Below are 15,075 nucleotides of genomic sequence, written 5' to 3'. Positions count from 1 at the left end.
GGGTATTCTGTGAACGAAATAAAGTCCAGTCTGGTACCCTCTCAAGACATGTGCTTTCTGGGTGTGAGACTGAATACAGCATCCCAGATGGCCTTTTTGACCCCAGACAAACAAAAGAATCTTTCCCTTTACTTCCATCAATTGTCTCATCAGTCCAGGCTGACTGCAAGGACAGTCCTTCAAGCCTTGGGGTTCATGGCATCTTGTATTCTGGTGCTTCTCAATGCCAAACTTCATATGAGGAAGCTACAATGGTATCTCAAAAATGTATGGACACAGCACTGCCAAGATATGGACACTGTCATTCAGATAATACCTTGCATTCAAAAGGAATTTTTGTGGTGGGCTCAGGAATGTCACCTAAACAAGGGACTCTCTGTGACCCGGCCAGAGGCGAGTCAGATTCTAACGACAGATGCCTCAGACAAAGCTTGGGGAGCTCATCTAAATGGAAAGTGGATACAAGACACTTGGCCTGCCAGACTACAACATCTACATATCAACTTGAAGGAGATGTTAGCAGTCCAATTTGCATTAATAGCTTTCAAGGATTTACTTCTTCCAGGGCAGGTGTTGGTTCTAACAGACAACACAACTGTCATGTGGTACATCAACAAGCAAGGGGGAACACATTCTTATCCTCTATGCAGACAAGCAATGATTCTGTGGGAGACTGCTCTCAGTTTACAGCTCAATCTTCAGGCAAGGTTTCTGCCGGGAGCACAGAACTCCTTAGCAGATGTGTTGAGCAGACAAATTATGGATCCCCACGAGTGGAAATTGGATCCTCATGTATTTCAGAAATTGACAGTGTCATGGGGAACTCCAGACATAGATCTGTTCGCTTCTCCACTAAACTACCAGCTGCCAAAGTTTTGCACAAAAAGGTTTCATCCCACAGCTTGGAAAGTGGATGCTCTTTCTTTCAATTGGAGCAATCTTCATGTGTATGCCTTTCCACCTCTGCCTCTCCTCCCAAAGGTACTCCTAAAGGTCAGACAGGACAAGCCAAAGATGATTCTAATAGCTCCAGATTGGCCTCAACAGCACTGGTACCCATTACTGAGAAGTCTGGTTCGGGAGCCTCCATGGCCTTTGCCTTCGATTCCACACCTGCTGTCTCAAGAGAACAGTCATTTACTCAATGTCAAACTTCACTCTCTTCACCTAACAGCCTGGCATATTCTGTTTTAAACCCTGGAGGGTCTCAGCTTCCGCAGCAAGTTCTGAATGTTATTTTGGAGGCCAGAAGGCCTAGTACAAGGAAAGTATACGCAGATAAATGGAAGAGATTTTTATTTTGGAGTGCAGCAAAGGAATTTGATGTTGCTAAGCCTAATTTAAGTGTGGCTCTTCAATATCTTGCTGAGTTACTGGACAAAGGTTTGTCCTTCTCTTCTATTAAGATTCATGCTGCAGCAATTTCTGCTCAATATGACTGTGATCCACCGTTGTTTTCTCATCCTTTGTTTAAGCAATTCCTTAGAGGGGCAAAGAATATAAGACCCCCGCGTAGAGCTCCTACTCCTGCTTGGGATCTCAATTTTGTGTTGGAGAAACTCACTCTACAACCTTTTGAGCCTGCAGCTACTGCCGAGTTGAAATATTTATCATGGAAGACTGCTTTTTTGTTGGCCATTACCTCTGCGAGAAGGGTTTCTGAATTACAGGCCCTTATGGCAGTTGAGCCTTTCTTAATTTTCCATAAGGATAGGGTATCTTTACGTACTAATCCTTCCTTTATGCCTAAGGTGGTTTCTAGTGTGGCTTTAAACCAAACTATTCATTTGCCTACTTTTTATGCAAATCCCCAAAATAAAGGGGAAAAGATTTTGCACACCTTGGATATACACAGGCAGTTGCGATATTATTTGAGCAGAACTAAAGAGTTCAGGCAGTCTCAGCAGTTGTTTGTTTCTTTTGCTTTGGGTTCTCAGGGCAAGCCTGTGTCAAAACAAACTATTTCTAAGTGGATTGGGTTTTGTATTGCTTTCTGTTATTCACATCATGGTAAGGAGGTTCCAGCTGGGATTAGGCCGCATTCCACTAGAGCTACTGCCACTTCTACAGCTTTTTTGAGGGGGGTGGCAACTAAAGATATTTTGGAGGCAGCTACTTGGAGTTCAGTGCATACTTTCTCTAAGCATTACCACCTTCCACTTTACTCTAAATCTAGGGCTGGGTTTGCCACTGCTATTTTACAGGGCATTTTGGCAGCTCCTACTACTTTCTAGTTTTGCCATCCTCCCTTATCTCTGCTTTGGGATTCTACCCAACTGTAAGGACTGCAGCAATGTGAGATGAAGAACATAGTACAGTTTTGTACCTACCATAAATGTAGATGTTCGAAGATCCACATTGCTGCAGTCCAATTTACCCTCCCTCCTTCCCCTCTGTTGTTAAGAGGCAGTTATGTGGTTTGGGTTGTAAATATTGTGCATATTGTATATATTATTCATTTGATTAGTGCAAGGGTGGTTGGTTGTTTTTTGCTGTCTTTTGGTTTTGACCTTTCTGTTTAGGGTCTTCTGACATCTGGGGCAAGAAAAGACTGAGGATATGACGTCGGTCATGCGCATTTGTACCCTGACGTCCTGATGTCAGTCTTAAGCGCCTTGACCGACGTCAGCCTAATACTTTGATATTCGGGCCGACCGAGGACAGCGGACTACCCAAGTGTAAGGACTGCAGCAATGTGGATCTTCGAACATCTACATTTATGGTAGGTACAAAACTGTACTTTGTAGTCTGTGTAGGTCTAGGGGGGGCTATTAACCACTGACATCAATTGGAGGCCTTAGCCCAGCCTTTCTTTAAGGTCATCTACACACCTGCCCTGCTGGCTGAGGCTGGTGGTGTGTATGTGTGCCTCACTGACATGCATGTGTGTGTCCTATGGACACACATTTGGGCCAACACATGTACTGCAGTGGTATTTGTCACCTTGTCTAGTACTGCCTACTTTGTTGACACCAGCATTTGTTAGGGACTTCATGCTGCCCATATAGGTGTCCACTATCTGCTGCCATCCCATTCAGCCACCCAATTCCCTTGCATGCTCACATCCATACCATAGATACAGCTATCAGGACATTCCATTCAGCAATTGATAGGAAGACCTTGTGGCTGTGCCAGTACTGAGGACGGTGCTGGAGGGCTGATTATGTCAGATGCACATAGTACACTCCCTATACATGGTGAAGCACAGGTAGTGTCATGTTTGGCATCCCTTTTACTGTATGTGTGAGTTAGAGAGAGGTGTCATTCCCTGGGTCCCTACCGTGTATGTGCTATGCATTGCCTCTTTACCAAAGCCTGGGCATACTGGGCATGCCTCCTTCTGCCTACATGGGCAGGCTCAGGTTGTTCCTCCTCCAAGTCCCTCTCTGCCTGTGATGGCCTTGGTCATGGTGGGGGGGCTGTATAGCCTTGCCCTGTGCTGTTCCTGCTGCAGGTGTTTCTGCAGGATCATATTGTATAGCATGGCACATACTATGAACATTTATGTACATGTAGCTGGAGAGTACTGCAAGGCTCCACCGGATATGTCCAGGAAATGGAACCATGGCTTGAGCATCCCAAACACATGCTCTGTTATGATTCTGGTTTGTGCGTTTGCCTCATTTTGGAGTTCTTGTTCAGGTATGTGTGCATTTCTGCTGGGTGTCATCAGCCACGGCTCCAGTGCATAGCCAGCATCCCTCACTAGGTGGTCATATGGGATATCCCCACTGGCAAATGACTGGTACAGCTGTGTCATATACCAGATGTGGGAGTCATGATACCTTCCAGGGCTGCCAGCACACACATTCAAGATAATGCCTTGGGCATTGCACATGACCTGGCAGTTGATAGAGGGTAAGCCCTTGTAGTTTATGTAGACTCTATCCCGCTCGCCGGGTGGTGCTCTGATGTGTATGTGTGTGTAGTCTGCAGTACCCACTACCTCAGGGTATTCTGCTATTTGGTGGAAGAGATGCATATTGCTGGTCAACACCACACGAGTGTTGAGGAAATATTTGTGCTCACCGACGTGTGCTGACATGGCATCCAGGAACTGGTGGAGTACCCTGGATGCTGATGCTTGTCAGATCCCCATGATATCTCCAGTTCCCCTTTGGAAGATACCTGTGGTTAGTATTCTTAAGCCTACACATACCTTGGTATCCACTGGAATGGGTTCCCCTCTGTTGGTTCTGTGTGTGAGGCGTGGTGGGTACAGCTCAACAATTTGCTGTAGAATGTTCCTGTCCACCCTATAATGCTCCACTATCTCCAGCTCATGTAGCCCCTGGTAGGTTACCCTGGGTCTGTACAATCTTCTCATCACTGTGGGTTAGTCGTCAGCATTCACATCCTCACCACCCTCAGCCTCTTGCACATATTGATGTATGACAGCAACAGCAGCCCCTAATATTTTGTTAGTTTTGTCAGGTAAAATTTCCCCATCTGTGTACACCAGTGGTGTAGAGTTTGTGGGAAAAATCAGACTGGAAGGTGTTTGCATAGTTTATAGTAGCGTGCTTGGCTGTTCCATGTGTAATTGTCTGATTCTGATACATTTCACCTGCCAGCTGTGCTAATTCTCCTTGATTGCCTTCTTACTGCTGTTTTCCTTTCCCATTGTCTCCCTGTTTAAGCCTCGAGGCACAGCACACATCCCCAGTGCTCAGATGTGAACAGAGCTGCTATTTCCTGTTTTTTTGTTGTTTAAAACCCGGTGCACGGTGCGCACACCTGTTTTGGCAATGTAAACACTGCTAGGCAGCCTCAGAGACACCCCCTTCCTTAGCTGTGCTTAGCTAAGGGCAAGCACAGGCTACAGAGCTCTAGTAAGCTTGCAGTATGCATGACACTCCCCCTTATGAGGTAATCTACCTCTTATACAATGGTGTTTCTGCACCTACACGGATGGGTGCAAGCTAACACTGAGAGGAAATCTGTGATTCAGTATCAGTCCCCTCATTTGCATAAAACAGAATACTAATTCATAGTTACCACACTCACACGCATGCTATTGACTGTTATGGCAAAATGCCAATTTGGGTTTAAAAGCTTATTTCCAACTTTTTTTTCTTATTTTCGGGCCGATCCCATTTGTGCACCGCTGCCCTATGCTTAAACGGCTGAAATCGGCCAAAAAAAAGTTATTTTTTATAATTTTGCGACTATTTCTCATGCCAATGGCCATATATTTGGCCATTGGCATGCCTACTACATTTAATACATGCTTTCTTTGGAGCTGTCATGCCTCTGTTTTGTAATTTGAAGAAATGTATTTGGTTAGTAACCGAATACATTTCTGCATAACCAAGTACATTTCTGCAATTTACACTGTTCCTGCACAGGCCCCTGCCTGCTTCCTGGATCGCTAATTCACCTCATTTGCATGGTTTTCATCAGCAAATGAGGTAATTAGCATATAGCAGTGGTGTCCGTGCAGGAATACTGTAGGAGCCCTCATGCATGTCCCGGGAGCTCATTCCTGGATTGCTTGTCAGCCATATTGCGTGCAGCAGCTCTTGCACTATTCCTGTTCTCCGTGCAGCGCTTGCTGAATCCTGGGAAAGAGTAAAACAGTTTTAGGGAAACTATGCAAAGAAAATTTTTAGATATAAAAGAAGTGTATAAAGCAAACATGGATATGAATAAATATGGATGCAACAATAGAAGTAAAGAATATGTGAAAAGAATAGATAAAAAGTTATTTTATGTTATATGGGTTATATGGAATGAAAGATTAAATGAAATTCTGTTTAATGGTAAATGGATTTTAATAACGGTATTAAGTAAAATCAGATGGTGGTTATGGAAAAGGAGTGGGGGGGGTCTAATGGGAATGATACTTTAGTATGATTGTGAAAGAAATTATGAATATGTGTAAACAGTTTTATATATTTATATATTTATTCATATGCAAGTATTTGTAAATAATTTGTAAATAAACGTTATTTTTGTATATAAAGAAAAAGATTCCTACTCTTTGTGACAGATGCCATGGGATATTTTACATCTACTTGAACTACCACCAGCTAAAACAGATGGAACCTTGGTTTAACTTTTCATCTGTAGGATGATACATCCAGTAGTGTACCCCCCATGATGTACTGCAGTGTCAGCAATCCATCTGTTCTAGTGTGGGAATAGTACCCACAGCTTTCAGCATCAAAGGTGAGTGTATTATCTGTGTGATACTTTCTGAACACTTGTCTCAGATCCTTGTACTCTTTATGTTCAGACGTTAACGTACCAAGCAATAGCTTTTTGGTAGCATACTTTGCTATTACAATGCTTTTGAAGAATATGCTTCTGTTCTTAGGCTGTTTTGTAATAGTTTTACAATAGATTAAATACTCTCATACTCCAAATGTTCAGTGGTTTGAGTTTTTATTAAAGGATCAGGTACTTTCCTTGTAAGACTTTATCATATCTAGTTAGAACATGTAATTTCTACGGGAGCCATTTATAATCTCCAAATAATGAAATGTCGAATTTCAGCATCTCGAAACTATAAACCCAAATGTTTAAAATAGCAAAAGTTCATAGTCACGAATTTGAATATCTCGAATTCGTGGTTATGGCTTTACGCTATGTGATGTCTGTGATTTTGTGTTTATGGTGTGTGGTGCCATGTGTGGATCTAGGTGGTTTATCAGGTAAGTGAGTGTTTTGTAAGGGATTTGAGTGGGGGTTAGAGTGTGTTTGAGTGTGCTGATATGTTTGATGTGTGTGTGAGGGACTGGATAATGTGCGTGTGTGAGTTTGCTTTTGTTTCCTGTTTGTGTGATCTCGGAGTTAGTATATATAAGTAGGGGGGTGGGGGGACAGCCCCCCTGCTTATGTGTGTATGAGTTGTGTATGTGTGTAGTTTTTGTTTGTTTATATTGTGATGTGGGTTTTGTGATGTATGTGTGGTGTAGTGTATGCGGTTTGTTCAGTGTTTGAATTTCACAGTTTTGGGCTCGGGGTTTTGTAGTTTTGGTGTTTCGTGGATTCAGTTTCATAGTTTCGAAATACTGAAATTCGATGTTTCAGTGTTTTGAGATTATGAAGTGAATCCCATTTCTACACATTTTATACATTCTTGATCTTGGTGGGAGAGTTGGGGAAATCAGAGCAAGCCAGTGAACCATCTGGTTTAGAAAGTGTCCCACCCTCTTTTTTAAAAGTATCCACCCACTTATATCTAATACCATTCAAACATGGTTTGTAATTGTGGTAGGGTAAGACAGCCAATGCGAGAGTGCAATTAAACATCCTAATTATCATAGGGTGCTCTTTTCATTGGCTATGAATCTGATGAATCCCATCTCTCACAGTCTGTATTTTTTGTTTCCAGAAAACTGTCCCTTTATATACTTAAATTACCAGTCATTAACCATATTTCTATACCATTTCCATCGTAGCAGCAACTTTGTGGTAATACTTTAATTTAGGTTAAGCAGATCAATACTATGCCAATACAGTCATGTTTCATGCTTAAAACTACCAGATTCACAAACTTTAAAGATAGTTTTCTCAGGTATCATATATGCACATACACTTTCTTGATCCATGCTGAAAGCAAACAGTCCAGTAACAGTTTGTGTCTGTTTTTACAGGATGTTATAGATACTAGTTTTTTACAGCATGTTAATGATATTAGGCTTTTTCATTATTATTGCACAATACTGCCCACCTGCTAAGTATTATAAATCTTTGTTTATTTATTTATTTACTCAGTTTGTTAACTTGAGTAGAGCACTGATTAGACCAATTTCAGTGTCAACCCAGAATGGGAACATGCATCAAGTGGGAGAAGTAAAAACAATGACTACAATAAAAGAGCACACACTAAAAACAAAGGAATAGTTAATATACAGTAGAAAAAATGATTAAAGAAGGTAGTCAGCAGACATCACTCTGTACAATATTTACATCAGTTAGATAAATGACATGTTAAGAGTTAGAGAGTAGATGCTGTAGTGAAAATGATAGGCAGTATATGCAAGAGATTAAGGAGACCAGCTTATGTGACCTGAAGCAAGGCATTTGATGAAGTGAATCCCATTTCTACACATTTTATACAGTCTTGATCTTGGTGGGAGAGTTGGGGAAATCAGAGCAAGCCAGTGAACCATCTGGTTTAGAAAGTGTCCCACCCTCTTTTTTTAAAAGTAAACACCCACTTATATCTGATACCATTCAAACATGGTTTGTAATTGTGGTAGGGTAAGACAGCCAATGCGAGATTGCACCCTTTTTTTCATAATATGAAGATAAAAATATAACTTCTTTTTCTCTTAACTGAGTCTTGCTCATACCTTCTCCTGTGTGTAGTATATTGTTTAGTAGAATTTTTTACTAAAATTTTTATAGTTTATAATTTTTAATATTTCTTTGAACATTGCTGCCTCTGTATTTGCTTTATCATGTCTTTTTATATTGTTAACTTTGTCACTGTTCATGCTTGGAGCTTTTCTCCCCAGGCCTCTACTGAAAGTGGACATATATCCAGCTAGACTAGCCCAGTCAACAAATGTAAAATAAATAAATAAAATAAATTTACAAGCATCTTGTGCTGTGAGCGATTATTTAAATTGTGCCCCAAAGGAGGAGTAATTAGAGTGGTCTGTAAGATTCAAGGGAAGATTAGCCCAGAGCTTGGGTCCAAGACTAGAAAGTGAGCGGTTAGAACAATGATGTCTGATTTTAGGTGCTTGCAAAAGAGGCTCTGAGTGGCTATGAGATCTAAGATTATATGATGGAGGCTGTCTAAGTAAGTTAGAGGAAAGAGAAGAGTGGGAGTTTTCTTTCAGGAGCTGCAAAAGGTGGGAGCCTAGTAGTAGATTGGCTCATTGCTGAACCAGTAGCCAGTTGGCTTTGGCTAATGTACAAACAGTGTTGTTCCTAGAGATTGAATGGAGGTAGAGTTTGTATTATTTTTTGTTGGTACAGTTAACAGTGACAGACATACAATATCTTCAATTCATACATCTATTTTTGTTCACTCCAGTTTGATCAAATAATGATCGTTATGAATGGCTTCCTTTGAGAAGCGTTGGTATTGTCATTCACGGAAGTTGAACAATCATTTGAATAAGGACTTAGTTTGCAGGATTGGAGTAGAATGTTACTAGATTTTTTAGCCTGATGCAAATTTTTAAATTTGGAATGTTTATTCATGGCAGCAATTGAGGTTTTGGCTGCGTGAAGTAACAAATGTCTGATATACTTGTGTCAAACACCATATGTACTTGAATGCAGAAGGAGCATCATTCCGAGCAAATAATCACGTTTGGTTATTAGCATAGAGTCATAATTGTAAATATCACGGTCAGCTTGACACGTGGTTTAGACGAAATGACAACTCAATGTTATGTTGGTATGGTTGATTTAAAGCAATATTTTATAGTTAAGATTTTATCTTATTTTATTTTAATAAGTGTTCCAAAAAATTTTTAATTATACTTAATATATAAATTAATTAATTACATTATGTAAACAGCGATGAAATGTGTTCCGCTAGTGGAGATGTTTAAGTATTTTCATTCTTCTCCTTTAACTTTAAACGGGCAATTAAGCCTTGATTGGGAAAGTTTTGTTATAGGTTGTGACTTGTTTTAAAAAGTAAGCAGTTTGTGAATTCATTGAGATCTGATGAAGCGTGCATATACAGCACGTGAAAGCGCTTATCTTTTTTATACTTTGTATCGAATAAAAGAAATTGGGACTTCTCGTGGTGTGTCCAGCTGTTTTTTATACAACAAATTTTTAATATTTCTTTGAACATTGCTGCCTCTGTATTTGCTTTATCATGTCTTTTTATATTGTTAACTTTGTCACTGTTCATGCTTGGAGCTTTTCTCCCCAGGCCTCTACTGAAAGTGGACATATATCCAGCTAGACTAGCCCAGTCAACAAATGTAAAATAAATAAATAAAATAAATTTACAAGCATCTTGTGCTGTGAGCGATTATTTAAATTGTGCCCCAAAGGAGGAGTAATTAGAGTGGTCTGTAAGATTCAAGGGAAGATTAGCCCAGAGCTTGGGTCCAAGACTAGAAAGTGAGCGGTTAGAACAATGATGTCTGATTTTAGGTGCTTGCAAAAGAGGCTCTGAGTGGCTATGAGATCTAAGATTATATGATGGAGGCTGTCTAAGTAAGTTAGAGGAAAGAGAAGAGTGGGAGTTTTCTTTCAGGAGCTGCAAAAGGTGGGAGCCTAGTAGTAGATTGGCTCATTGCTGAACCAGTAGCCAGTTGGCTTTGGCTAATGTACAAACAGTGTTGTTCCTAGAGATTGAATGGAGGTAGAGTTTCTTTTGGAGGCAGATGCTGCAAGAGTTAGGGAATATTCAAGTTGAGTTAGAAGGATCCCTTTGCCAATATTATTATTTGTTGGGTCAGAGAGGAAGGAGGAGATTTTATTAGCCCAGAAAAGTAAGGAGTTTATCTTTTTCTGGTCAGTTGCAGGATGATTATGAATATCTGAAGGTGTTAACCTGTTCAATGGCATAATTAAGGTAGTCAAGAATAAGAAATTATTTTTTTTTTTTTGCCTTTTAATGGAGGTTCCAAAGAGAATAGTTTTCATTTTTGAGGATTTACATAATAGTTGTTGGCTAGTCAACCAGTTAATGAGGGAGACAAAATCTTTTTGCAGGTCATGTTGAAATGTGTAGGTTGTATGGATGGAGTGGGAGATAACCATGACATCAGCATACAGTAAGATTGGAAGTTGGGGATGGTCGAGCGTAAGCTTATTTATAAAAATGGAGAAAAGTAGAGTGGCCAGTATGCAGCCTTGAGGGATTCCAAAAGAGAGAGATAGTGGTGTCGCTTGTACTGCTGTTAAAATTTACTGAGAAATGTCGGATGGATAGGTATTTATGGAACCAGAGCATAATGTCAGGGCTAATGCCAGTGTCATTAAGGTAGTTAAATAGGACTGGGTGGTCAGCCAGGTCAAAGTCTGTGGTAAAGTCTATGAACATGGCCCCAGTAAGGAGGCTTTGTCCATAGCTAAAAGGGTGTGATCGGTAAAGGACCAAAGTACAGTGGAAGTGCTGCCTGCTGACCAAAAACCATGTTGCTTGGAAGCGAGAGAGAGAGAGAGAGAGAGAGAGAGCAAGAGATAGAGAATGCAGTATGGACTTGTATAGCTTGACTGCTGATTATAGACCAGTTTTTCTAACATTTTCCAAAGGGTTAGGAAAATGGATCTTGGGTGGGAATCACTGGATAACTTGGGGTTGGTATTTTGGAGAGATGTATAATTTTTGCTGTTTTCCATATACTGGACATATAGTTTTGAGTTAAGCAAAGACTGAAGATATATAGCATAGGAGTAACAATAAACTCCCTATATTGAATATGAATCAAGGAAGGAGGGTGTCTGTCCCTGTAGACGAGTCAAGTTTTAGGTTTTTCAAGGAGAGGTATAATATCTTTGGTTATAATCTAAAGGATAAGAGGGGAGTATGTTGTGGGTGAGGAAGAAGTTGAGTGAGGGCGTGACATATGTGACCTAATATGGGGTGGAGAAGAGAGTACTAAAGTCTGAGGATGAGAGCGAAGAAGAGGAGTTTTACAATCTGTTAAATGGTTGACCTCTGCCCGGAACTGTTTGAGGGAGTGAAAATGGTTTGATTGATGTGTTCTCATATGATGGCTCTTATGACATTTAATTGCTTGATTGCCAGGTTTCTATGGAGGTGTAGTGTTGTCTGATAGAAGGAGTGGGCTGGACTTCCAGAAGTTCAATGCTGAGAGATAGGAGGGTTTTGAGTTTGTAAGTGAGACAGGTGTTTTTCTTGGGCTTATAAAGCATTGTGACTGTAGGGAAGAATTAGACTTGTAGGCTACAGAGGAGTTGAATGAAGAGATGGGCAGCATTGTTAGTGACAGAGAAGGAGGAGGAGAGTAAGGGGCATGGTTGAGAGAGGTGAGATATGTTTTAGTTTGTTAATGTTTACTCGAGATTTATGGCATAATCTAATGAGTATTGAAGGTTTTTTTTGCAATCAAAGTGGAAGTTAAAGCTTATAGGATAGTGATCACTTAGGTTGGGAGCGTGGATAAAGATATGTCTGTGATTATTAGATGAAGCAGTGAATAATGTGATGAGGAAGGACTGGGTCTGGTGGGTTCAGAGACAAGTTGTGTTAAATGCATTGAGAAGTTCATGTGTGCAGTTTTGTGAGCGGCCAATGAGCTTGAGGTTAAAGTCACCAAGAAGAATAAGATTTTTGATGTTCCAAACAGAGGAGGTTAAGTCATTGATTAGGTTATTAAGCTTTTGTGTGGAAGCAGGAGGAGGGAGATAAGCAACAGCTAGAAAAATTGAGGAGTAGAATGCATTAAAATGCCAACTGAATATCAGCAGTGTTGTATTAGAAGGCTTCATAAAGTGTATTTTTAGCTTGTTTTGGTGATGTAATTTTATTAACAGTGTTTTTTTTTCACCATTAAATTTGGATGGTTTTATAAATGGTGCAACTTTGTTTATTTCATTTGGAGGGGAATGTCCTTTGGTAAACTTGTATTTAGGACATGATCCAGGAATGAAAGGTACCTTGTTTGTGCTATTAATGGAGCAGAGAATCCCACATGTCTTAAAGACTCTTCAGAACAGAGTCCCTTTTGCAAACAGTGGCACTGTAGCATTAGGTTAACATAGGTATCAATGGGCTAGATTGAAGGACTTAGCCTATAAATTGGAGTGCCAGTTACAAAGGTGATTAATTTAACAGGATGGAATAGTGTTTTGGTTACTGGAGTGTTTCCTAACTGCTTTTTGTCAGGTGGACAAGAGATCTGGAATTTGGTGACATTAGTTTTCTGGAGCCAAGTGGAGCCAGATATATTGCAGTAACTGAATTGCCATTGTGATGCATGTTTACCAAACCAATAGCACTGGATTGCTGTGTTATGTGAGTCTTCTGCCTGCCTTGCAGTATCTGTAATTTGCCATATTGCTCTGTGTGGTGAGTGACTTGTACTGTATATGCACAATTTAATATAATAGTGAAAGGTCAGACTTTGGAGAGGTTCCTTGCTTATTCAGTGCTTTTAAGATTGAAGTGAAAGCGTGGGCTTGCCAGGCATATGTGCTCAGATGCTCACACCTCAGAATGTTTAGCAGTACTAGGGTAGCACACACATTCTCTTGTCTTAATTAAAATGCCAGTGGAGGTGTAGAATAAGAAGAAGTACCCCAGCAGCTTCATGCTGCTTACATTGTAATAGGGACAGTTACTTATAATTCACATCGGCTACTTAGGTTTTACTACCTTTGTCATTCTACTGTAGCCAAGGGTATCTTGTAAGTAAAACAGGCAGACATTAATCAACACTGTTCATAAAGTGCCGAATGTATTACATAAAGATGACAAATATATTCTGTCGTAACACACACACACATGCCCACACACACATACACACATATACACACACACACACACACACACACACACACACACACACACACACACACACACACACACATGCATATATTGTCATTAGGTCTGCCTATTTATAAACAAGCAGTACTTTACGTCAAGATACTAGTATAAGAGTAAATAGTTTAGAATCCTGCCCTTGGCTGTTTCTTCTTTCATAGTTTTCTTGGAAGGAGTTACCTTAGACACTTTAAGTAAAGTATCGCTAAAGCTCAGTAGGCATTGTTCCAGTGGTCTGTATAGATTCTTCTGGAAAATATTTTCAATAGAGTCATTGATGGCAGACTGTGCAGTTTTTGTGGGAGGGGCATGATGCAATAAGACAACCCACTGGTTATCTGTCTGAATTAGGTAGTGCTAGAATTCTGTGCCATTCTGCAGAAGTTTAGGGTAGTCAGTTTTCATCAACATAGTGTTTCGGACTATAAGCTTTTGTTTAGTTATTTAAAAATAGGTGAACTGAATGCAAGAAGCCTTTTTTAGTCAGAACCAGTTACAAGTACTCAGTACAAAGCAAGCTAACTCATAAAGAAGGGTAAGACCATAAAATAATTGCAGACCTTTGTTACTTTTTAGCAGGTAAGATTCATAGGTTAGTACTAGGCAGGTATGATTTATAAACAGCTGGGAAGTGGGGACACTAAATGGAATGTTGGCCAGGGTACAAATTCCCTTGCTACTGCTCTGAGTTTAATAGTACAGCTGCTCAGGTATTTTTACTAATAGGAACCCTTTCGTCAGGATTTTGCAAAATATTAATGCTAAATTCATTGCCTTGATGCCCATTTTCCACTTGTGCCTACAAAAAAAAAAAGAAAGGGGTATTTAATTTATTTTTCATTGGCTATTAAATGTGCTGAAAAAATTCCAGTCCGATCTAAATGTGCAGCTCAGATGCTTAGACTTATGACACAGGTAATTTGACAGGAAGAGACAGAGTCAGTGTATGTGTATATGTGCATATGTGTGTGTTTTCTGTGCATGTATGGTTTAAATATGTGATCAGCACTACAACTGCTTTTATGAATTGCTGAATTCTTTATTTTTTGATAGTTCTTTTCTACTTATTTTAAATAATCACATGTAGATAGTGTTGTATGCTTTGCAATTCGCCCTCCTTCTTATAGAGCTTCTTAAATAACAAATGGAAAAAAAAACTACAGTTTCTAATGTTCTGCCTTTTTCACTTTTCTGTCTCTATAACACAGGAACCAAGATGGCACTGAAATTTGTGACGAAGAGTAAGACGAAGCTGAAGAACTTCCTGCGAGAATACAGTATCACAAGTAGCCTTTCATCGAGTCCCTTCATCATCAAGGTTTTTGAGGTGGTCTTTGAGACAGAAGACTGTTATGTTTTTGCACAAGAGTATGCTCCTGCGGGGGACCTGTTTGATATCATTCCTCCTCAGGTAGTACCTGCACTTTTTTAATTAAAATTTCTTCACAGATAAGATGTTAACATTAAATTCTTAAACTTCATACTATCCAGTTTATTCACTGTAAAGTAATAAACCCACCATCAGCAGTCAACAAAACTAAACAAAACAAGGAAATCAAGGATTGTACCCAAAGAACATGGCTCATATGATATTCCTATTTACTACAATCAGTTCCTTCCTTTATGCCATAACG

At 39.9% G+C, this 15,075-nt stretch overlaps 1 protein-coding gene across 1 annotated transcript in view; it reads left to right on the top strand.

Moving 5' to 3' along the window:
* Nucleotides 1–15,075, top strand: part of SBK1 (SH3 domain binding kinase 1) — an 854,789-nt gene that overhangs the window by 650,540 nt on the left and 189,174 nt on the right. The window contains exon 3 of the mRNA XM_044089810.1: nt 14,650–14,852. Coding sequence (XP_043945745.1) covers nt 14,650–14,852 — 203 coding nt within the window. The remainder of the gene's footprint in view (nt 1–14,649; nt 14,853–15,075) is intronic.

This window comes from Protopterus annectens, chromosome 12.part0 (genome assembly GCF_019279795.1).
Source record: "Protopterus annectens isolate FY-2018-M chromosome 12.part0, PAN1.0, whole genome shotgun sequence".
Taxonomy (NCBI): domain Eukaryota; kingdom Metazoa; phylum Chordata; order Ceratodontiformes; family Protopteridae; genus Protopterus; species Protopterus annectens.
Note: the sequence above shows the minus strand (reverse complement) of the source record. Positions and strands in the feature narration are given on the sequence as shown.